Here is a 23,942-nt window from a genome sequence, read left to right as displayed (position 1 = left end):
GAATCAAACTGATTGAAGACTGACATCTGAGATGCTGGGGACTTCTGGAGGAGACTGAGATGAATCATCGGTACTTCTGGCTGAAGATTGTTGCGAATGCCTCAGCCTTGTTTTTTGCACAGATGTGCTGGGCTCCCCCATCATTGAGGATGGGGATATTTGTGAAGCCTCCTCCTCCAGTGAGTTGTTTAATTGTCCACCACCATTCACAGCTGGATGTGACAGGAATGCAGAGCTTAGATCTGGGCCGGGATTCTCCGAGCCCGCGCCAGGTCGGAGAATCGCCGGGGGCGGCACGAATCCCGCCACGCCGCTCTGATGCCGGGCCGCCGATCCTCCGGCGACCGGAGAATTAGCGGCAATCGCGCCGCCGCAGCGCCGGTCGGGGGCCGTTGAACGTGGCGATTCTCCACGCTCGACGGGCCGAGTGCCTGCCGAGTCCCACCGCGTCGTTTGCGTATGGTCCTACCCTGCGGGGCCTCTGGCTGCGGGGCCTCTGGCTGCGGGGGTCGTCCTGGTGAGGTGGGGGTGGGACCCGACTCCAGAGGAGCCTCCACAGTGGCCAGGCCCGCGATCCGGAACAACCGATCGGCGGGCGGACTAATTCCGGTGGGGGGCCGATGTTCCTCCTCGCTGTGCCCGTGTAAGGCTCCGCCATGTTGCCCGCGGGCCGGCGCGGGGATGGCCGTGACGGGCATGCGCGGACCCGTGCCAGCCGTGGTGGCCCGGCTTTCGGCGGCGGAGCAGCGCACAGCACTTTGCCGCCGTTCTAGCCCTCCAGAGGACGGGGAGAATGACTGGACCTGGAGGCCCGTTGATGCCGGTGTCGCTCGTGCCAGTTTTGACGCCGGCGTCAACACTTGGCCGGGATTTCGGAGAATCCCGGCCCTGATGCGATGGATGGCCGCGAAGCTCTGCCTTGCTGTTTATGCTGCTTGGCACACAGCAGTCCTGTGTTGTAGCTTCACCAGGTTGATAACTCACTTTTCGGTATGCCTGATGTTGCTGCTGGCGTGCTCTCCTGCACTCTTCACTGAAGCAGGGTTGATTTCCTGGTGGTAATGGTAGAGTGGGGGATGTCATAGAACCCCTACAGAAGGAGGCCATTGGGCTTATTGAGTCTGCACCAACCCTCTGAAAGAGCACCCATTCTCAGCCCACTCCCTCGCCCTATCCCCATAACTCCACCTAAGCTGGACAGGCTTTGGGGGGTCAGCAGGTGGGTTACTCACCATAGGATTCCTAGCCTTTGACCTGCCTTGGGAGCCACATATTAATATGGCTAGTCCAGTTCAGTTTCTGATCAATGGTAACCCCCAGGATGTCGATTGAGAATTCTAGAACCAGGGACATAGATTCAAGATAAGAGGTAGAAGTGTCGAGGGGACATGAGGAAGAACGTTTTTACACAGAGGGTGGGGGGGGAGGCTGGAACTCGCTGCCCGAGTTGGTGGTGGAGGCAGAGACTCTAAACTCTTTGAAAAAGTACCTGGATCTGCACCTTCCGTGCTGGAAGCTACAGGGCTGTGGGCCGGGTGCAGGGAGGTGGGATTAGAAAGGGCACCTTGGTGTCCTCGGGCTAGCATGGACAAGATGGGCTGAATGCTCCCTTTCTGTGCTGTAACTTTTCTATGGTTCTGTGGGTTGAGAATTGGTCAACAGGCACAAAACAGAGAGCAATAAATGGGTCGTTCTCAGGATGGCAGGCTGTTGTGAGTGGGGTTTTCTAAACTGGAGGCAACACGAAACAATGATGTTGCAAAGCTGGCCAGCACCTGTAAGACATGGGCATTCAGATTAGCAGCAGTAAAACAGCCACAAGTATAATCCACCTGCACGATACCAACGGCACGTGGGAACACGTTGTAGCGCACAAAGACTCTGTGAGACGAATAGAGTGAAGTTGATGAGGCTTTATTAAGCGTGTCTGTTCCCCCGCAGCTCGATAGTAGAGTGGCCTGCGGGGGAGGACTCCGGCTTCTTTAGCTCCGCCCTGAAGGCGGAGTATGAGGTCAACGGCCAACCAGGACCCGGGATCTGTCAGCCAATGACATTAGGGCTTCCAGTCCCACATGACCCCCAATACATACTACCACATTCACCCCTTGTCAAAAATGAACCCGGCGGGGTGATGCTTCGTATGGTGGTAAGGGTTTACAGGGCTGGTCCTGGGAGGAAAAAAACATTCACATGGCAATACAGTGTTGTACAATTTTGTCCTGTTTCAACTATTTACAGAGGGTATCTGGAGAAAAGCAAAATGTTCTTGTGAAAAGTCCATATTTTGATTTAGATCGACGCCACGAGTCGGTCGGGCGGTCTGGTCGTCCGTGTCGATCGCCTCGGCCCCGGTGGTGGTGGTGGTGCTTGTACCAGTGTTGTCGTCTCCGGGAGCCTTGCGGTTTCAGCTTGGGCTTTATTCTTGGTCGGGCCTGAGGGGAGGGGAACCGATCCTCCTGGGAAGGGGGCGGTCGCGGGGTGCGGCGGTGGCAGGAAGGGGGGGGGTTGGGTGATTGGTGTCGGGGGGGTGTGCGTGTTGCCGGCGGGCGCCAGGTCTCGCAGGGAGACCGTGTCCTGTCGGCCGTCGGGGTACTCCACGTAAGCGTACTGCGGGTTCGCGTGGAGGAGGTGAACCCTTTCGACCAACGGGTCCGCCTTATGTGCCCGCACATGCTTTCGGAGCAAGATGGGTCCTGGGGCCGCCAGCCAGGTCGGCAGCGACGTTCCAGAGGAGGACCTCCTAGGGAAGACAAGGAGACGCTCATGAGGCGTTTGATTAGTGCTCGTACATAATAACGACCGGATGGAGTGGAGAGCGTCCGGGAGGACCTCCTGCCACCGTGAAACTGGGAGGTCCCTGGACCGTAGGGCCAGTAGGACGGTCTTCCAGACCGTGCCGTTCTCCCTCTCTACTTGCCCGTTCCCCCGGGGGTTGTAGCTGGTCGCCCTGCTTGAGGCTATGCCCTTACGGAGCAGGAACTGGCGCAGCTCGTCACTCATGAAAGAGGACCCCCTGTCGCTGTGGACGTATGCGGGGTAACCGAACAGTGTGAATATGCTGTTCAGGGCTTTAATGACTGTGGCCGCGGTCATGTCAGAGCAGGGAATGGCGAATGGGAAGCGGGAGTATTCGTCCACCACATTAAGAAAATATGCGTTGCGGTCGGTGGAGGAGAGGGGCCCTTTGAAATCGAGACTAAGGCGTTCAAAGGGGCGGGAAGCCTTAATCAGGTGCGCACCATCCGCCCTGAAAAAATGCGGTTTGCATTCCGCGCAGATGTGGCAGTCCATTGTGACTGTACGGACCTCCTCTAAAGAGTATGGGAGATTGCGGGACTTGATGAAGTGGAAAAACCGAGTGACCCCCGGGTGGCAGAGGTCCTCGTGGAGGGTTTGGAGGCGGTTAATTTGTGCGTTGGCACATGTGCCGCGGGATAGGGCATCGGACGGCTCGTTCAGCTTTCCGGGACGATACAAAATCTCGTAGTTGAAGGTGGAGAGCTCGATCCTCCACCTTAAGATCTTGTCGTTTTTGATTTTGCCCCGCAGTGCATTATCGAACATGAAGGCTACCGACCGTTGGTCAGTGAGGAGAGTGAATCTCTTGCCGGCCAGGTAATGCCTCCAATGTCGTACAGCTTCCACTATGGCTTGGGCTTCCTTTTCCACTGAGGAGTGGCGGATTTCTGAGGCGTGGAGGGTCCGGGAGAAAAAGGCCACGGGCCTGCCCGCTTGGTTAAGCGTGGCCGCTAGAGCTACGTCGGAGGTGTCGCTCTCGACCTGGAAGGGGAGGGACTCGTCGATGGCGCGCATCGTGGCCTTTGCGATATCCGCTTTGATGCGGCTGAAGGCCTGGCAAACCTCTGTCGACAGAGGGAAGGTCGTGGTCTGTATTAGGTGGCGGGCCTTGTCTGCCTACTGGGGGACCCACTGGGCGTAGTATGAAAAGAACCCCAGGCAGCGTTTCAGGGCTTTTGGGCAGTGCGGGAGGGGGAATTCCATGAGGGCGCGCATACGTTCGGGGTCGGGGCCTATTATCCCATTGCGCACTACGTAGCCCAGAATGGCTAGCCGATTGGTGCTAAAAACGCACTTGTCCTCGTTGTTGTACGTGAGGTTCAAGGCTTTGGAGGTCTGGAGGAATTTTTGGAGGTTGGCGTCGTGGTCCTGCTGGTCATGGCCGCAGATGGTTACATTGTCGAGATACGGGAACGTGGCCCGCAACTCATGTTGATCAACCATTCGGTCCATCTCCCGTTGGAAGACCGAGACCCCGTTTGTGACGCCAAATGGGACCCTTAGGAAATGGTATAATCGCCCGTCTGCCTCGAAGGCTGTGTACTTGCGGTCACTTGGGCGGATGGGGAGATGATGGTAGGCGGACTTGAGGTCCACAGTGGAGAAGACTTTATATTGGGCAATCCGATTGACCATGTCGGATATGCGGGGGAGAGGGTACGCGTCTAGTTGTGTGTACCTATTGATGGTCTGGCTATAGTCTATGACCATCCTTTGTTTCTCCCCTGTCTTCACTACTACCACCTGCGCTCTCCAGGGACTATTGCTGGCCTGGATTATGCCCTCCTTTAGTAGCCGCTGGACTTCGGACCGAATTAAGGTCCGGTCCTGGGCGCTGTACCGTCTGCTCCTAGTGGCGATGGGTTTGCAATCCGGGGTGAGGTTCGCAAACAAGGACGGGGGTTGCACCTTGAGCGTTGCAAGGCCGCAGATAGTGAGTGGGGGTATTGGGCCGCCGAATTTGAACGTAAGGCTCTGTAGATTGCATTGGAAATCTAATCCCAGTAAGGTGGGGGCGCAGAGTTGGGGAAGGACGCTTAGTTTGTAGTTTTTGAACTCCCTCCCCTGCACCGTTAGGGTAACTATGCAGAATCCTTGGATCTGTACGGAGTGGGATCCTGCAGCTAGGGAAATCTTTTGTGCGCTGGGATAGGTGGTCAATGAACAGCGTCTTACCGTGTCGGGGTGGATAAAGCTCTCCGTGCTCCCGGAGTCGACTAGGCATGGTGTCTCGTGGCCGTTTATTAGCACCGTTGTCGTCGTCGTCTGGAGTGTGCGGGGCCGAGCTTGATCGAGCGTAATTGAAGCGAGACGTGGTTGTAGTAGTGGAGTGGGGTCCGTTGTTGCCGTCCAAGATGGCGTCGGGGATGAACAAAATGGCCGCCCCCATACATCGCACGTGGCTGGGGGGTCACAAGATGGCGGCGGGGGTGGACAAAATGGCCGCCCCCACGCGTCGTACAGGTCTGGGGTGGTCCAAGATGGCAGCGCCCTTCCTCCCCTCGTGGTGGCCGGGACCCAAAATGGCGGCGTCTGCGGGTCGCACATGGGGCGCTGGGGGGGCTGGGGAGCGTTAGGACCGCGCGGAGCTCCCTCACCGGGGACAGCGGTAGTCGGGACCCAAAGCGGTAGCGCCGGCGGGTCATACATGGGGTGCGGGGGGGGGGGGGGGTTGGGGAGCGTCAGCGGCGTGCAGGGCTCCCTGTTCTCCTGGGACCGCGGTGGTCGGGACCCAGAGCGTCTGCGCCTGCGGGTCGTACATGGCGTGCTGGGGGGGTTGGGGAGCGTAAACGGCTTGCAGGGCTCCCTGTTCTCCCGGGACAGCGGCGACCTCGCGGGACCGGCACACAACCGCGTAATGGCCCTTTTTCCCGCAGCTCTTGCAGATAGCTGCGCGGGCCGGGCAGCGCTGTCGGGGGTGTTTCGCCTGGCCGCAGAAATAACAGCGGGCGCCCCCCGGTGCGACTTGGCGTTTGGACCGCGCAAGCCTGTGGGGTGTCCGGGGGGGGGGGGCGGTGGGTTTGTCGCGACGGGTACGTACGGAGCCCAATGGGCTGCCGCGCGGTCGGGGCCGTAGGCGTGGGTATTATGCGCGGCCACGTCTAGGGAGGCTGCTAGGGCCCGGGCCTCTGAGAGTCCTAGCGACTCTCTTTCTAGAAGTCTTTGGCGGATTTGGGAGGAATTCATACCTGCCACAAAAGCATCGCGCATTAACATGTCCGTGTGTTCATTTGCGTTCACCGAAGGGCAGCTGCAGGCTCGTCCCAAAATCAGCAGCGCGGCGTAGAATTCGTCCATCGATTCTCCAGGACCTTGCCGTCTCGTCGCGAGCTGGTAGCGAGCGTAGATTTGGTTAACTGGGCGGACATAGAGACTTTTCAGTGCTGCGAACGCCGTCTGGAAATCCTCCGAGTCTTCGATGAGGGAGAAGATCTCCGTGCTCACCCTCGAGTGCAGGACCTGTAGTTTTTGGTCTTCTGTGACCCGGCCGGTGGCCGTTCTGAGGTAGGCCTCGAAGCAAGTCTGCCAGTGCTTGAAGGCTGCTGCCGCGTTCACTGCGTGGGGGCTGATCCTCAGGCATTCCGGAATGATCCTGAGCTTCATAATCCTTTTTAGGCACGCTTAATAAATTGTAGCGCACAAAGACTCCGTGAGACGAATAGAGTGAAGTCGATGAGGCTTTATTAAGCGTGTCTGTTCCCCCGCAGCTTGATAGTAGAATGGCCTGCGGGGGAGGACTCCGGCTTCTTATACTCCGCCTTCAGGGCGGAGCTAGAGGTCAACGGCCAACCAGGACCCGGGATCTGTCAGCCAATGACATTAGGGCTTCCAGTCCCACATGACCCCCAATACATACTACCACACACGTCATCTCCTGAAATGACGAGACTGAATCACGAACAATCTTGGTCTATCTTGATGTAACCCTTGACCAAACACCAAACAGCAGCAAAGATCAAAATGCGAAACATTCCCCTCAGCCAAATATTGCTGGCCCTTCATGGGTTTCAGATGCTCAAACCTTAACGGCCTCAGCTCTTACCATCATCAACTCAACCGCAGCGTACTTGCACCAGGATGGTACACCTCACACCACACCGGCCTTGTAGATACCCAGCTCATCACAACGTAGATCACATTGGGTCCCCTCCGAATAACGTAACCACCCCTCCTAGCTCCCAGTCCTGGGCAATATTCCACCCCCTCACACCAGGAAAGAAATTGCAATAAGTCAGCTCCTGTGCATCCTGACTGGGGACGAGCTCGATCCAGACTCTGCTTTCCGAGACAACAAGACAGCTCACATAAATAACTTACTGCATGAGGTGGGCGGAAGCGGGAATGAAACCGTCCGGTTGCAATGTCATTCTAATTTAATGTCTGTCCGATTATTTAGATGATTCCAAACGGGAACACCAAGGATACTCAGGAAGCAATGTGGATCTTCGACTCACTTCTGACACCCCCAGGGAAGATCTACCCGAGGTATTATGAACAAATCAAACGTCACCCTCACGTTGGATATTGGCTGGCCTGACTACACTAACACGCTTTCTCCATCTGACTCTTCCCTCTTTTTTTACGCACTGTGGGTTTTTTAAAAAATGTTTTTTTATTAAAGGCTCTCATAAAATATCAATAACAAAATGAGAAAGAAAAAAGAACCCAACAGGGTTAAGTACAAAACACAATCTAAAAAAGCAACCCCCCAAACCCCTCCCCCCCGTGCCTAAATAATAAATTAACATTAACACCCCGACTTAACACAACAGGTGAAAACACCCCCTCAGACCCTTCCAGTGTAAATAACATAAACAAAAATAAAGTACCCCCCCCCCCGAGCTGCTGCTGCCATTGACCAATGTCTATCATTCAGCCAGAAAGTCTAAGAACGGTTGCCACTGCCTAAAGAACCATTGTACCGACCCTCTCCAGGCGAATTTCACCCTCTCCAATTTAATGAACCCTGCCATATCGCTGATCCAGGATTCCACGCTTGGGGGCCTCGTATCTTTCCACTGAAGGAGAATCCTTCGCCGGGCTACCAGGGACGCAAAGGCCAGACTTCCGGCCTCTTTGGCCTCCTGCACTCCCGGCTCCTCTGCCACCCCAAATATTGCGAGCCCCCAGCCCGGTTTGACCCTGGATCCTACCACCCTCGACACCGTCCTCGCTACGCCCTTCCAAAATTCCTCCAGCGCTGGGCATGCCCAGAACATATGGGTGTGATTTGCTGGGCTCCCTGAGCACCTAACACACCTGTCCTCACCCCCAAATAACCTGCTCATCCTTGTCCCGGTCATGTGTGCCCTGTGCAGCACCTTAAACTGTATGAGGCTGAGCATCGCGCACTAAGAGGAAGAGTTCACCCTCCCTAGGGCATCTGCCCACGTCCCCTCTTCGATCTCCTCTCCCAACTCCTCCTCCCACTTACCTTTCAACTCCATCACCGAGGCCTCCTCCTCCTCCTGCATCACCTGGTAAGTTTCCGAGATCTTCCCCACTCCCACCCACCCCCCCGAGAGCACCCTGTCCTGTACTGTGTGTGGCAGTAGCCGTGGGAATTACACCACGTACCTGTCCTGGGAGTGTTTGATGGGGACAGTGTAGAGGGAGCTTTACTCTGTATCTAACCCCGTGCTGTACCTGTCCTGGGTGTGTTTGATGGGGACAGTGTAGAGGGAAGTTTACACTGTATCTAACCCCGTGCTGTACCTGTCCTGGGAGAGTTTGATGGGGACAGTGTAGAGGGTGTTTTACTCTGTATCTAACCCCGTGCTGTACCTGTCCTGCGAGTGTTTGATGGGGACAGTGTAGAGGGAGCTTTATTCTGTATCTAACCCCGTGCTGTACCTGTCCTGGGAGTGTTTGATGGGGACAGTGTAGAGGGAGCTTTATTCTGTATCTAACCCCGTGCTATACTTGTCGTTGGAGTGTTTGATGGGGACAGTGTAGATGGAGCTTTCCTCCATATCTAACCCCTTGCTGTACCTCTCCTGGGAATGTTTGATGGGGACAGTGTAGAGGGAGCTTTACTCCGTATCTAACCCCGTGCTGTACCTGTCCTGGGAGTGTTTGATGGGGACAGTGTAGAGGGAGCTTTACTCTGTATCTAGCCCCGTGCTGTACCTGTCCTGGGAGTGTTTGATGGGGACAGTGTAGAGGGAGCTTTACTCTGTATCTAACCCCGTGCTGTACCTGTCCTGGGAGTGTTTGATGGGGACAGTGTAGAGGGAGCTTTACTTTTTACCAATCCCGTGCTGTACCTGTCCTGGGAATGTTTGATTGGGACAGTGTAGAAGGAGCTTTACTCTGTATCTAACCCCGTGCTGTACCTGTCCTGGGAGTGTTTGATGGGGACAGTGTAGAGGGAGCCTTACTCTGTATCTAACCCCGTGCTGTACCTGTCCTGGGAGTGTTTGATGGGGACAGTGTAGAGGGAGCTTTACTCTGTATCTAACCCCGTGCTGTACCTGTCCTGGGAGTGTTTGATGGGGACAGTGTAGAGGGAGCTTTACTCTGTATCTAACCCCGTGCTGTACCTGTCCTGGGAGTGTTTGATGGGGACAGTGTAGAGGGAGCTTTACTCTGTATCTAATCCCGTGCTGTACCTGTCCTGGGAGTGTTTGATGGGGACAGTGTAGAGGGAGCTTTATTCTGTATCTAACCCCGTGCTGTACCTGTCCTGGGAGTGTTTGATGGGGACAGTGTAGAGGGAGCTTTATTCTGTATCTAACCCCTTGCTGTACCTGTCCTGGGAGTGTTTGATGGGGACAGTATAGAGAGAGCTTTACTCTGTATCTAACCCAGTGCTGTACCTGTCCTGGGAGTGTTTGATGGGGACAGTGTAGAGGGAGCTTTACTCTGTATCTAACCCCGTGCTGTACCTGTCCTGTGAGTGTTTGATGGGGACAGTATAGAGGGAGCTTTACTCTGTATCTAACCCCGTGCTGTACCTGTCCTGTGAGTGTTTGATGGGGACAGTGTAGAGGGAGCTTTACTCTGTATCTAACCCCGTGCTGTACCTGTCCTGGGAGTGTTTGATGGGGACAGTGTAGAGGGAGCTTTACTCTGTATCTAACCCCGTGCTGTACCTGTCCTGGGAGTGTTTGATGGGGACAGTGTAGAGGGAACTTTACTCTGTATCTAACCCCGTGCTGTACCTGTCCTGGGAGTGTTTGATGGGGACAGTGTAGAGGGAGCTTTACTCTTTATCTAACCCCGTGCTGTCCCTGTCCTGCGAGTGTTTGATGGGGACAGAGCTTTACTCTGTATCCTCTGTCTGTGATTTCACAGTTGCTCTGCTCTCTGTGCCTGTGTCAGCTGAAAATGTTTGTTTTCTTACCCCTTTAGCATGAAGGTGAAGTCCTATCTCTGGGGGTTCTCTTTGTGAAGCCAGTGGACTCTGAAAAGAACAGTGCAGCCTCGCAGGAAGTGCCCAGCTCGCCCTCTGATGTTTCGCCTGTGCGATTGCAGCCTCAGTCCTTCCCACAATCGGCATCACCCTGTTCCACAGTCCACTCTGAGCCCGCTGTCAGCCCGCTTGCCCACAGTCCTGGCATTGCCCCAGCAGCTGTCTGCTGCCAACCTGTCACCTCTCCTCAAGCAGCCAGTCCCATCACAGCTCAGTCCCCAGTCAAAGTGCAGCCAGTCTCCACCATCCTCACGTCCACACCAGTCATCGAGCTGAGCGAGGAGCAGGACGCAGCGGCGGGAGGAAAATCTGTCCGAAAGGACCCTGTCGACGAGTTCTGGCTGAGAAGCATGGAGCTCCGGAAAAGTCTGGGGGTCAGTCAGGTGGAGCGAACCAGTGGGTCGGATACCAGCTTCACAGTGTCCACCACAGGCTCAGCGTCTCCGCAGTCCTTCACACCAGAAGAGATGTTTGAGGAGCAGAGGAGTCGCACAGAAAGTCTCCAGCCACCCTGCACCCCTCCCAGTACACCAGGGCTTGAGGAGCAGCTATTGCCAGCTCTAACCTCAAGCCAATCCACCGGCCTGGATGCCAAGAGTTCAGGCGGGGGTCAGAGAGATTTGACCAGTACGTCTGGGCTGGGTTTGAATGGCAGTTTGAGTAACACCAGGTCCGCTGCGAGTGTGAGTCTGAATAACTCTGACAGTATGTTAACCCCACCCTCCAGCCCTCCCCCACCACCCCCTGCTGACGAGGAGCCGGCGACGCTGCGCCGGAGGAAGTATCAGGACAGGAAGCAGGGAGTTACTGATCGTCCAGCCCAGCCCAGCACTGAGCAGCCTGTCTCAGCCCCACAGCCCCCACAGCCAGACAGCATCAGGAAGTCACTGGCCGAGAGCATCGACGAGATTCCCTTTGCAGACGATGTGGAGGACACATACGATGACCGAACGCCCGATACCAGCGTCCAGGAAAGATTTTACACCCCCCCAAGCAGCCAGCCCAAAAAGGAGAGACCCTCTCCGGCGCTATCAGCCCGGCTTCCCAAGGCGGCGCCAGCGAAACCGCGGCTGCTCCCCCAGGTCTCACCAGAGGCGAAAGAGATCGCGGAGGAGCGGATGAGGGCTCGGGAAAAGTCTGTCAAGAGCCACGTCCTGCGGGATGCCATGGAGAAGCAGCTGAAGAGGATGAAGGAGATGGAGGTGAGTGACGAGTTGGCCGGGCAGTGCAGGAGTGTCCGGACACAGGGAGCCCAGGAACAGAGCTGGGCAGACAGCACCTTACCCTCGCAGCTCAAACTAACCAATGGGCACAGACCGCCGCAGCAGGCAGCGTGGGACAGGCCCGCCAGCCCAGCTCCAGTCCCGGAGCGGCTCTGCGAAGGTTCCGGAGCCTCCTCCGAGGATTCTGCCGGCAAAACCAAGAAAAGGACGTCCCTCTTCTCACCCCGGAAGAGCAAAAAGGAGAAGAAATCGAAGAGTGACAGCAGGCACAAAGCGGGCAGTGCAAGCGATGAACTGGCCAAACCCAAATCACTGTGGAAATTCGTGTTCTCCAGTTACAGGAAGGAGAGGAAGAAGAAAGAGAGGCCATGTCCGAGCACTCCATCCAGCAGCAACACCGTCCACTCCAGCAGCAAGCACACCAGAGACATCCTCCGCACAGCAGCCGGTAAGGGCACACTGACCCGGGGGCACACTGACCCGGGGGCCCACTGACCCAGGGGCACGCTGACCCGGGGGCACGCTGACCCGGGGGCACACTGACCCGGGGGCACACTGACCCAGGGGCACACTGACCCAGGGGCACGCTGACCCGGGGGCACGCTGACCCGGGGGCACGCTGACCCGGGGGCACGCTGACCCGGGGGCACGCTGACCCGGGGGCACACTGACCCGGCGGCACACTGACCCAGGGGCACACTGACCCGGGGGCACGCTGACCCGGGGGCACGCTGACCCGGGGTCACGCTGACCCGGGGGCACGCTGACCCGGGGGCACGCTGACCCGGGGGCACACTGACCCGGCGGCACACTGACCCAGGGGCACACTGACCCGGGGGCACGCTGACCCGGGGGCACACTGACCCGGCGGCACACTGACCCGGGGGCACGCTGACCCAGGGGCACGCTGACCCGGGGGCACACTGACCCGGGGGCACACTGACCCAGGGGCACACTGACCCGGGGGCACGCTGACCCGGGGTCACGCTGACCCGGGGGCACGCTGACCCGGGGGCACGCTGACCCGGGGGCACGCTGACCCGGGGGCACACTGACCCGGCGGCACACTGACCCAGGGGCACACTGACCCGGGGGCACGCTGACCCGGGGGCACGCTGACCCGGGGTCACGCTGACCCGGGGGCACGCTGACCCGGGGGCACGCTGACCCGGGGGCACGCTGACCCGGGGGCACACTGACCCGGCGGCACACTGACCCGGGGGCACACTGACCCGGCGGCACACTGACCCGGCGGCACACTGACCCGGCGGCACACTGACCCGGCGGCACACTGACCCGGGGGCACACTGACCCGGGGGCACACTGACCCGGGGGCACACTGACCCAGCGGCACACTGACCCAGCGGCACACTGACCCAGCGGTCAGGGCACACTGACCCAGCAGCCCACTGACCCGGGGGCCCACTGACCCAGGGGCACACTGACCCAGAGTCACACTGACCCAGTGGTACACTGACCCGGGGGCCCACTGACCCGGGGGCCCACTGACCCGGGGGCCCACTGACCCAGCGGCACACTGACCCAGCGGCACACTGACCCAGCGGCACACTGACCCAGCGGCACACTGACCCAGCGGCACACTGACCCAGCGGTCAGGGCACACTGACCCAGCAGCACACTGAACCGGGGGCCCACTGACCCAGGGGCCCACTGACCCAGATTCACAGAGACCCAGATTCACAGAGACCCAGGGGCACACTGACCCAGGGGCACACTGACCCAGGGGCACACTGACCCAGCGGCACACTGACCCAGCGGCACACTGACCCAGCGGCACACTGACCCAGGGGCCCACTGACCCAGATTCACAGAGACCCGGCGGCGCGCGCACACACCCAGCGCGCCGCGCGCGCACACCCAGTGCGCCGCGCGCGCACACCCAGCGCGCCGCGCGCGCACACCCAGCGCCGCGCGCGCACACCCAGCGCGCCGCGCGCGCACACCCAGCGCGCCGCGCGCGCACACCCAGCGCGCCGCGCGCACACACCCAACGCGCCGCGCACACACACCCAGCGCGCCGCGCACACACACCCAGCGCGCCGCGCACACACACCCAGCGCGCCGCGCACACACACCCAGCGCGGCGCGCACACACACCCAGCGCGGCGCACACACACACCCAGCGCGGCGCGCACACACACCCAGCGCGGCGCACACCGGCCCAGCGGCACACCGGCCCAGGGGCACACCGGCCCACATGGGCCCCTCGGGACAGACTGACACCTCGGGACACACTGACCCCTGGGGCCACACTGACCCCTGGGGCCACACTGACCCCTGGGGCCACACTGACCCCTGGGGCCACACTGACACCTGGGGCCACACTGACACCTGGGGCCACACTGACCCCTGGGGCCACACTGACCCCTGGGGCCACACTGACCCCTGGGGCCACACTGACCCCTGGGGCCACACTGACCCCTCGGGACACACTGACCCCTCGGGACACCCTGACCCCTCGGGACACACTGACCCCTCGGGACACACTGACCCCTCGGGACACACTGACCCCTCGGGACACACTGACCATTTCACTGTGCCGTCTGTTTGTGGTTTCAGAGCTCCAACTTGGTCAGCACCTGAGCTTCTCAGAGGATTCGGACTTGTCGAATGACGATGTTTTGGAGAGGAGCTCCCAACGCTCGAGGCGAGAGGTACACAGACCCCGGGGCAATGCTCGGGCTAATGTGGGTAATCGTGATCTCAGACAGGGCAGCAGCTGCACAAGGTGCAGTGTGTCCGCCTGGTCAGTGCCACACCGGCTGAGAAGGACATACTGGGTGGGAAGCAGAATCACAGGCAGAGGAGGGTCATTGGGTCCATCCTGTAAAAATCACTCCGTGTTGACTGAACACTGGAATGAAATAGTGCAGAGAACCGGGGTCAGGTTTAGGATTGGCTAGGTAGAGGGGTGTTGGGTACAGGGGTGTTGGGTACAGGGGTGTTGATGCGGGGTGTCGGGGGCACACTCGGAGCCTCATTCCCCCCACTCCCCACCCTGTGCATCTTGACAGATTACCGGAATAGTTTGGATGGTAAGTGAGTGGTTGATTGGGTCTAGACATCAGGGAGCTGTGCCTCACGCTCCTCAATGTCCAGCTTCAACAATCGCCTTTCCTCTAACATCTGATCATATCTTTTCTCTCTGAGCTCTCCCTCAGCCGTCTGCCGATGTGTTTGATCATGTGTCTGGGTTACATAAAAGCATAGAATTTACAGTGCAGAGGGCCATTCGGCCCATCGAGTCTGCACCGGCTCTTGGTAAGGGCACCCTACCCAAGGTCAACACCTCCACCCAACACTGTGGGCAATTTTGGACACTAAGGGCAATTTATCACGGCCAATCCACCTAACTTGCACATCTTTGGACTGTGGGAGGAAACCGGAGCACCCGGAGGAAACCCACGCACACACGGGGAGGATGTGCAGACTCCGCACAGACAGTGACCCAAGCCGGAATCGAACCCAGGATCCTGGAGCTGTGAAGCAATTGTGCTAACCACATTGCTACCGTGCTGCCCCAAGGCGGAAGTAAGAAGTCTGACAACACCAGGTTAAAATCCTCCAGGTTTGTTTCAAATCACTAGTTTTCGGAGCACTGCTCCTTCCTCAGGTGAATGAGTACAGGGGGATCAGGCAGCTTCTGTGGAGAGAAGAACAGAGTTAATGGGTGGGATTCTCCGGCAGCTGGTGCCAATATCAGGAAACGCGATTGGGCGGAGATTCGGTTCCAATGCTGAAATCATGGCGGGTGCTGATTTCACGCCAAATTGAAATTCTCCGTCACCTCGACAGCGGCGTCAATGCGTTCCAGAACATACCCTCAGCATATCATTAACGAGCCCGACCAGCTGCAGACAATGGAGATTGGAATACAACCAGCAATGGTGGCCTTCCCCCGAGTCACCACAGCCCTGGGGAATGCCCTGTGGCTGTCTGAGCTGCAGCTGCTCGAGGAGGAGGAAGCTGTAACAGAGAAACAGGAGGCAGCTGATCAGGATGGAGAGCCGGCAGCCCAACAGGCCGAGGAGGAGGAGGTGGTGTAAAGGGGGCACCACGCTCACGTGTACCGGCAGCGCCTATCATCCGAGGACCTGCCGGACCGGGCATGCTACCGAAGACTCCAGCTGAGCAGGGGACATTGCGACATATCTGCCAGATGATGGCACACCTGGCACCGCGGGGGGTATGGGGGAGGACACCCGCTCCTGCTGGCCGTCAAGGTGTCGGGCGCCCTGAACGTTTACGCCACGGGATCCTTCCAGTCGCTGAGTGGGGACATGTCCGGGATCTCACAGACCTCGGTGCACAGGTGTATCCGCACCGACACAGAGGCCCGATGTGCCCAGGCGGAGAAATACACCCACTTCAATGTGGACCGAGCCCACCGGGATGCCCAGGTAGTGGGGTTCACTGCCATCGCTGGGATGCCCGGTCAGCGGGGTTCACTGCCATCGCCGGGATGCCCAGGTAGCGGGATTCACTGCCATCGCCGGGATGCCCAGGTAGCGGGGTTCACTGCCATCGCCGGGATGCCCATGTAGCGGGGTTCACTGCCATCGCCGGGAGGCCCAGGTAGCAGGGTTCACTGCCATCGCCGGGATGCCCAGGTAGCAGGGTTCACTGCCATCGCCGGGATGCCCAGGTAGCAGGGTTCACTGCCATCGCCGGGATGCCCGGTCAGCGGGGTTCACTGCCATCGCCGGGATGCCCGGTCAGCGGGTTCACTGCCATCGCCGGGATGCCCAGGTAGCGGGATTCACTGCCATCGCCGGGATGCCCAGGTAGCGGGATTCACTGCCATCGCCGGGATGCTCAGGTAGCGGGGTTCACTGCCATCGCCGGGAGGCCCAGGTAGCAGGGTTCACTGCCATCGCCGGGATGCCCAGGTAGCAGGGTTCACTGCCATCGCCGGGATGCCCGGTCAGCGAGGTTCACTGCCATCGCCGGGATGCCCGGTCAGCGGGTTCACTGCCATCGCCGGGATGCCCAGGTAGCGGGGTTCACTGCCATCGCCAGGATGCCCGGTCAGCGAGGTTCACTGCCATCGCCGGGATGCCCGGTCAGCGGGTTCACTGCCATCGCCGGGATGCCCAGGTAGCAGGGTTCACTGCCATCGCCGGGATGCCCAGGTAGCGGGGTTCACTGCCATCGCCGGGATGCCCAGGTAGCAGGGTTCACCGCCATCGCCGGGATGCCCGGTCAGCGGGGTTCACCGCCATCGCCGGGATGCCCGGTCAGCGGGTTCACTGCCATCGCCGGGATGCCCGGTCAGCGGGGTTCACTGCCATCGCCGGGATGCCCGGTCAGCGGGGTTCACTGCCATCGCCGGGATGCCCGGTCAGCGGGGTTCACTGCCATCGCCGGGATGCCCGGTCAGCGGGGTTCACTGCCATCGCCGGGATGCCCGGTCAGCGGGGTTCACTGCCATCGCCGGGATGCCCGGTCAGCGGGGTTCACTGCCATCGCCGGGATGCCCAGGTAGCAGGGTTCACTGCCATCGCGGGGATGCCCGGTCAGCGGGGTTCACTGCCATCGCCGGGATGCCCGGTCAGCGGGGTTCACCACCATCGCCGGGATGCCCGGTCAGCGGGGTTCACCGCCATCGCCGGGATGCCCGGTCAGCGGGGTTCACTGCCATCGCCGGGATGCCCGGTCAGCGGGTTCACTGCCATCGCCGGGATGCCCGGTCAGCGGGGTTCACTGCCATCGCCGGGATGCCCAGGTAGCGGGGTTCACTGCCATCGCTGGGATGCCCGGTCAGCGGGGTTCACTGCCATCGCCGGGATGCCCAGGTAGCGGGGTTCACTGCCATCGCCGGGATGCCCGGTCAGCGGGTTCACTGCCATCGCCGGGATGCCCAGGTAGCGGGGTTCACCGCCATCGCCGGGATGCCCGGTCAGCGGGGTTCACCGCCATCGCCGGGATGCCCAGGTAGCGGGGTTCACTGCCATCGCCGGGATGCCCAGGTAGCGGGGTTCACCGCCATCGCCGGGATGCCCAGGTAGCGGGGTTCACCGCCATCGCCGGGATGCCCAGGTAGCGGGGTTCACTGCCATCGCCGGGATGCCCAGGTAGCGGGGTTCACTGCCATCGCCGGGATGCCCGGTCAGCGGGGTTCACCGCCATCGCCGGGATGCCCGGTCAGCGGGGTTCACTGCCATCGCCGGGATGCCCAGGTAGCGGGGTTCACTGCCATCGCCGGGATGCCCAGGTAGCGGGGTTCACTGCCATCGCCGGGATGCCCGGTCAGCGGGGTTCACTGCCACCGCCGGGATGCCCCGCGTCCAGGGGGTGATCGACGGGATGCCCAGGTAGCGGGGTTCACTGCCATCGCCGGGATGCCCCGCGTCCAGGGGGTGATCGACGGGATGCCCAGGTAGCGGGGTTCACTGCCATCGCCGGGATGCCCATGTAGCGGGGTTCACTGCCATCGCCGGGATGCCCAGGTAGCGGGGTTCACTGCCATCGCCGGGATGCCCAGGTAGCGGGATTCGCTGCCATCGCCGGGATGCCCCGCGTCCAGGGGGTGATCGACGGGATGCATGTCCCCCTACGGGTACCTGCGGGTGACAGGCCGCTCTACACAAACCGAAAGAGTTTCCACTCGATGAAGGTGCAGCTGGTGTGTGACCATCAGCCGCGCATCAGACACGTCTGTGCCCGATACCCGGGCAGTGTGCAGGACGCCTTCATCCTGGCACACTGGGCGATTCCTGGTCGCTCCGAGACACACCCCTGGCAGGGTGGGTTGGCTCCTGGGCGACGGGTTATCCACTGCGGTCGTGGCTGATGACACCTATCCGGTGGCCACAGACCAACATGGAGACTCGCTACAACAACACCCATACAACCACTAGGAGCATATGATTGAGCGGTGCTTCAGCATCCTGAGGATGCGGTAAAAGTGCCTGGACTGCTGTGGAGGGGCCCTCCAATATGGTGCTGTGAGGGTCGCCCGCATCGTGGTGGCCTGCTGCGTCCTCCACAACATCGTGCAGCAGAGGGGCGACGTGCTGAAGGAGGAGGATGAACGCCAGGCCTCATCCGATCAGGAGGATGCAGGAGGAGAGCGAGGATGGGCAGGACATGGGGCCCGGGCAATTGTGGGAATCTGCAGAAAATGTGCGCCAGCGTTCATGGGAAGCTCTGATCGGCTCCAGGTTCCCCAACTGGGGGTGGGGGGGAACGGGGGCCAAAGGCACAGACACCGCATCCCACCCCCACTCCTGCAACCCCCTCCGTGATATATACCTGCTGCACTATGCGGTGTGGGCTCTGGGTTGGCCGTAACAGCGGGTCTAGTCCATGGGATGGAGGATGCTGACAACCCACTCTGCAATGAGCTGTGGTGCTCCACATCGCTCCTCAACATCGATCCCTGAGTTGTGGAAAGTGGGGGAGCGAGGGGGGGGAACTCGGCCCATCGTAGGGGGAGCATCGTGGAGGCACCAGAGAAAAGCGGATCAGGCCCGCTAATTACATGAAAACGGTGTGCACTGTACGTTCTGGACCGCATTGACGCAGCTCTCCAGGTGACGGAGAATTGTGCTTTGCCGTCAAATCAGCACCCGCATCGGGACCTATTCTCCACCAATCACATTTTGCGATTTTGCAGTCAGCCAGCAGAGAATCACGTCCACTGTGTCTGAATGCAGCATCTGCTGTAACATGGAAAGTAAGTGGGTGGGATAAGTGCCGTTGAATTTACTGCACTGCCAGATGCCAGTTTGGAGGCTGGTGTGGGTTCAGGACATTCTGCCGCCCCCTGGGTGGGATTATGGCGATAGGACGAGGGAGTGGACCTTGGTAGGGTGCAACCTCGGAGGGTCGGTGCAGACTCGATGGGCTGAATGGCCACCTTCTGCACTGTGGGGTTTCTAAGGAATCGCTGGATTAGAGCGTCAGTATTTTTTTAAAATATATTTTATTCAAGATTTTTTGGCCAAATATAACAGTACAGTTTTTCTTTTTAACAACTATAAAATAATATAAATAACAGTGGCCAGTTTTAAACAAATAAATAAATAATATATAAACAAAAACTAAATGGCAACTGCCTTATCAAAAATAGTTACTCTCCAAAAGTACAATCTAACAGTCCAATATACATTACCTAAAACAAATGCCTATACATATACAATGACATCCCTGAGCGCCCGTCCGGGTCCTCCCCCCCGCCCCCCTCCCCCCCCCCCCCCCGCCCCCCCCCCGCCCCCCCCCCGCCCCCCTCCCCCCTCCCCCCTCCCGCCCCCCTCCCCCCCACCGCCCCCCCTCCCCCCCACCGCCCCCCTCCCCCCCCCCCGCCCCCCTCCCCCCTCCCCCCCCCCCCTCCCCCCCCCTCCCCCCCCCCCTCCCCTCCCCCCCCCCTCCCTCCCCCCCCCTCCCCCCCCCCTCCCCCCCCCTCCTCCCCCTCCTCCCCCTCCCCCCCCTCCCTCCCCCCCCTCCCCCTCCCTCCCCCCCTCCACCCCCCTCCTCCCCTCCCCTCCCCCCCCTCCCCCCCTCCCCTCCCCCCCTCCCCCCCCCCTCCCCCCTCTGGCTGACCTCGGCTTCCCCCCGTGACCTTGGCCCCCACTGTGCGAGGCCCCCTCCTTCCTGCTTCCCTGTTCCCGCCATGATTACCATAGCGCGGGAACAAAGCCCACGTTTCCCACTTGGCCCCGCCCCTAATGACCGGCGCCCACAGTTCCTCATCCTCCCTCCCCCCCCCTCCCCCACAACATGGGGAAGAGAGAAAAGTTACAGGGTCGCAAGATTAACAACTTGAAAAATCATCCCCTCCCCCTTTTTCCCCCTTTCACCCCACGTAATCACCCCACCACTTTGTCCCAAACGTTCTTTTTCTTGCCTGCCTATTCCAGCTTCTCGTCCACAATAAATGTCCACGCCTCTTCTGCCGTCTCAAAGTAGTGGTGCTTCCCTTGGTGTGTGACCCACAATCTTGCCGGCTGCAACATTCCGAATTTGACCTTCCTTTTGTGAAGCACCGCCTTAGCCCGATTAAAACTTACCACCTCTGCACTCCAATCTTGATATACGCGGATCACCGTGTTCTCCCACCTACTGCTCCGAGTTTTCTTCGCCCATCTGAGGACCATCTCTCTGTCATTATAGCGGTGAAACCTCACCACTATGGCTCGAGGTATTCTCCAGCCCTCGGTCTTCGCGCCATAACTCGATAAGCTCCCTCCACCTCCAACAGGCCCGTCGGGGCCTCCGATCCCATTAACGAGTGAAGCATCGTGCTCACATATGCCCCGACGTCCGCCCCTTCTGCACCTTCGGGAAGACCAAGAATCCTTAAATTCTTCCTCCTCGCATTATTCTCCAGCACCTCCAGCCTTTCCACACACCTTTTGTGTTGTGCCTCGTGCATCTCTGTCTTCACCACCAGGCCCTGTATTTCGTCTTCATTTTCAGCGGCCTTTGCCTTCACGACCCGAAGCTCCTGCTCCTGGGTCTTTTGCTCCTCCTTTAGCCCTTCAATCGCCTGTAATATCGGGGCCAGCAGCTCCTTCTTCATCTCCTTTTTTAGTTCTTCCACACAGCACCGCAGGAACTCTTGTTGGTCCGGGCCCCATACCAAACGGCCACCTTCCGACGCCATCTTGCTTTGTGCTTGCCTTCCTTGCCGCTGCTCTAGAGGATCCTCCGCAATCCGGCCGCTTTCCTCTCCTTTTTCCATCCGTATCCAGGGGGGATTCCCTTCTGGTTTACCGCACAGTGTTTTTAGCCGTTAAAATTGCCATTGGGGCTCCTATTAAGAGCCCAAAAGTCCGTTCCACCGGGAGCTGCCTAAACGTGCGACTCAGCTGGTCATCGCCGCACCCGGAAGTCTCTAGACCGTCAGTATTGTGGTTAGATTGGCTCCTGGGTATCGTGTACTTGGAAATTATGTATAATGTGGCTGACAAGTTTGAAAAACAGTGTAGTTAGTCAGTGCACAGCATTGTGTAGTTAATGAGTGATGTATCTGTTTGGTTAGTGAGTGATGCGTCTGTTTGGTTAATGAGTGATGTGTCTGTCTGGTTAGTGAGTGATGCGTCTGTTTGGTTAGTGAGTGATGTGTCTGTTTGGTTAATGAGTGATGTGTCTGTTTGGTTAGTGAGTGATGTGTTTGTTTTGTTAGTGAGTGATGTATCTGTTTGGTTAGTGAATGATGTGTCTGTTTGGTTAGTGAGTGATGTATCTGTTTGGTTAGTGAGTGATGTGTCTGTTTTGTTAGTGAGTGATGTGTCTGTTTGGTTAGTGAGTGATGTGTCTGTTTGGTTAGTGAGTGATGTGTCTGTTTGGTTAATGAGTGATCTGTGTGTTGGTTAATGAGTGGTGTGTCTGTCTGGTTAGTGAGCGATGTGTTAATGAGTGATGTGTCTGTTTGGTTAGTGAGTGATGTGTCTGTTTGGTTAGTGAGTGATGTGTCTGTTTGGTTAGTGAGTGATGTGTGTTTTGTTAATGAGTGATGTGTCTGTTTGGTTAGTGAGTGATGTGTCTGTTTGGTTAATGAGTGATGAGTCTGTTTGGTTAGTGAGTGATGTGTCTGTTTGGTTAATGAGTGATGTATCTGTTTGGTTAGTGAGTGATGTGTCTGTTTGGTTAGTGAGTGATGTGTCTGTTTGGTTAATGAGTGATGTATCTGTCCGGTTAGTGAGTGATGTTTCTGTTTGGTTAATGAGTGATGTGTCTGTTTGGTTAGTGAGTGATGTCTCTGTTTGGTTAGTGAGTGATGAGTCTGTTTGGTTAGTGAGTGATGTGTCTGTTTGGTTAGTGAGTGATGTATCTGTTCGGTTAGTGAGTGATGTGTCTGTTTGGTTAATGAGTGGTGTGTCTGTTTGGTTAATGAGTGATGTATCTGTTCGGTTAGTGAGTGATGAGTCTGTTTGGTTAATGAGTGATGTGTCTGTTTGGTTAGTGAGTGATGTGCCTGTTTGGTTAATGAGTGGTGTGTCTGTTTGATTAGTGAGTGATGTGTCTGTTTGGTTAGCGAGTGATGTGTCTGTTTGGTTAATGAGTGATGTGTCTGTTTGGTTAGTGAGTGATGAGTTTGTTTGTTCAGTGAGTGATGAGTCTGTTGGTGAATGTGTGATCTGTCTGTTTGGCTAGTGAGTGATGTGTCTGTTTGGTTAGTGAGTGATGTGTCTGTTTGGTTATTGAGTGATGTGTCTGTTTGGTTAGTGAGTGATGTGTCTGTTTGGTTAATGAGTGATGTGTCTGTTTGGTTAGTGAGTGATGTGTCTGTCTGGTTAATGAGTGATGTGTTTGTTTGGTTAGTGAGTGATGTGTCTGTCTGGTTAATGAGTGATCTGTGTGTTGGTTAATGAGTGATGTGTCTGTTTGGTTAGTGAGTGATGTGTCTGTTTGGTTAATGAGTGATGTGTCTGTTTGGTTAATGAGTGATGTGTCTGTTCGGTTAATGAGTGTTCTGTGTGTTGGTTAAGGAGTGATGTGTCTGTCTGGTTAGTGAGTGATGTGTCTGTTCGGTTAATGAGTGTTCTGTGTGTTGGTTAAGGAGTGATGTGTCTGTCTGGTTAATGAGTGATGTGTCTGTTTGGTTAGTGAGTGATGTGTCTGTTTGGTTAATGAGTGATATGTCTGGTTAGTGTGTGATGTGTCTGTTTGGTTCATGAGTGATGTGTCTATTTGGTTAGTGAGCGATGTTTCTGTTTGGTTAGTGAGCGATGTGTCTGTTTGGTTACTGAATGATGTGTCAGTTTTCTTGTTCTGTTCATTCTTGAGCTGCTTGAAGTTTCTGTGTTTTTTCTCTTAAGTCTATCTATGTACCTCATGCTCTGGCATTCAGGAGATCATATATATTCAAGGTAGAGTACATGTAGAATCTTTATATCTGCAAGGTAGAGTAAATGTAGTATCATAAATTCATTGTAGAGTACATGTGGAATCATCATATGTACAAGGTAGAGTACATGTAGAATAATTTGATATATAAGGTAGAGTACATGTAGAATTGTTATGTATACAAGGTAGAGTACATGTAGCACCATTATATATACAAGGTATGGTAGATGTAGAATCATTTTATATACAAGCTCGAGTACGTGTAGAATCATTATATATACAAGGTAGAGTACATGTAGAATCATTATATACTAGGAAGAGTACATGTAGCATCATTATGTGTATAAGTTCGAGTACATGTAGCATCATTATATATACAAGGTAAGGTGTATGTAGAATCATTATATATACAAGTTTGAGTACGTGTAGAATTATTATATATACAATGTAGAGTACATGTGGAAGCATTATATATATATATATATATATATACAAGGTAGAATATATGTAGAATCATATACATACAAGGTGGAGTTCGTGTAGAATTATTATATATCGAGCATGGGTACATGTAGAATTATTAAATTGTTATGGACTAGGGTTTAGAGAATCCCAAAGTGCATCATGGAGTTCACCTGACCCCCAACTTTTAATAGATTGTGGTATGGGGAGCACACTGCCCACTCTACAGG

At 57.1% G+C, this 23,942-nt stretch overlaps 1 protein-coding gene across 3 annotated transcripts in view; it reads left to right on the top strand.

Annotated features, from left to right (window-relative positions):
- Nucleotides 1-23,942, top strand: part of LOC140396095 (protein-methionine sulfoxide oxidase mical3a-like) — a 1,213,674-nt gene that overhangs the window by 1,113,057 nt on the left and 76,675 nt on the right. For all 3 annotated transcript variants that reach the window (XM_072484207.1, XM_072484206.1, XM_072484208.1), the window contains 3 exons: nt 7,196-7,284; nt 10,153-11,884; nt 14,017-14,111. In XM_072484207.1, the coding sequence (XP_072340308.1) occupies nt 7,196-7,284; nt 10,153-11,884; nt 14,017-14,111 (1,916 nt within the window). The remainder of the gene's footprint in view (nt 1-7,195; nt 7,285-10,152; nt 11,885-14,016; nt 14,112-23,942) is intronic.

This window comes from Scyliorhinus torazame, chromosome 19, assembly GCF_047496885.1.
Source record: "Scyliorhinus torazame isolate Kashiwa2021f chromosome 19, sScyTor2.1, whole genome shotgun sequence".
In the NCBI taxonomy this organism is placed as follows: Eukaryota; Metazoa; Chordata; class Chondrichthyes; order Carcharhiniformes; family Scyliorhinidae; genus Scyliorhinus; species Scyliorhinus torazame.
This window is presented reverse-complemented; position numbering and strand designations above follow the sequence as displayed.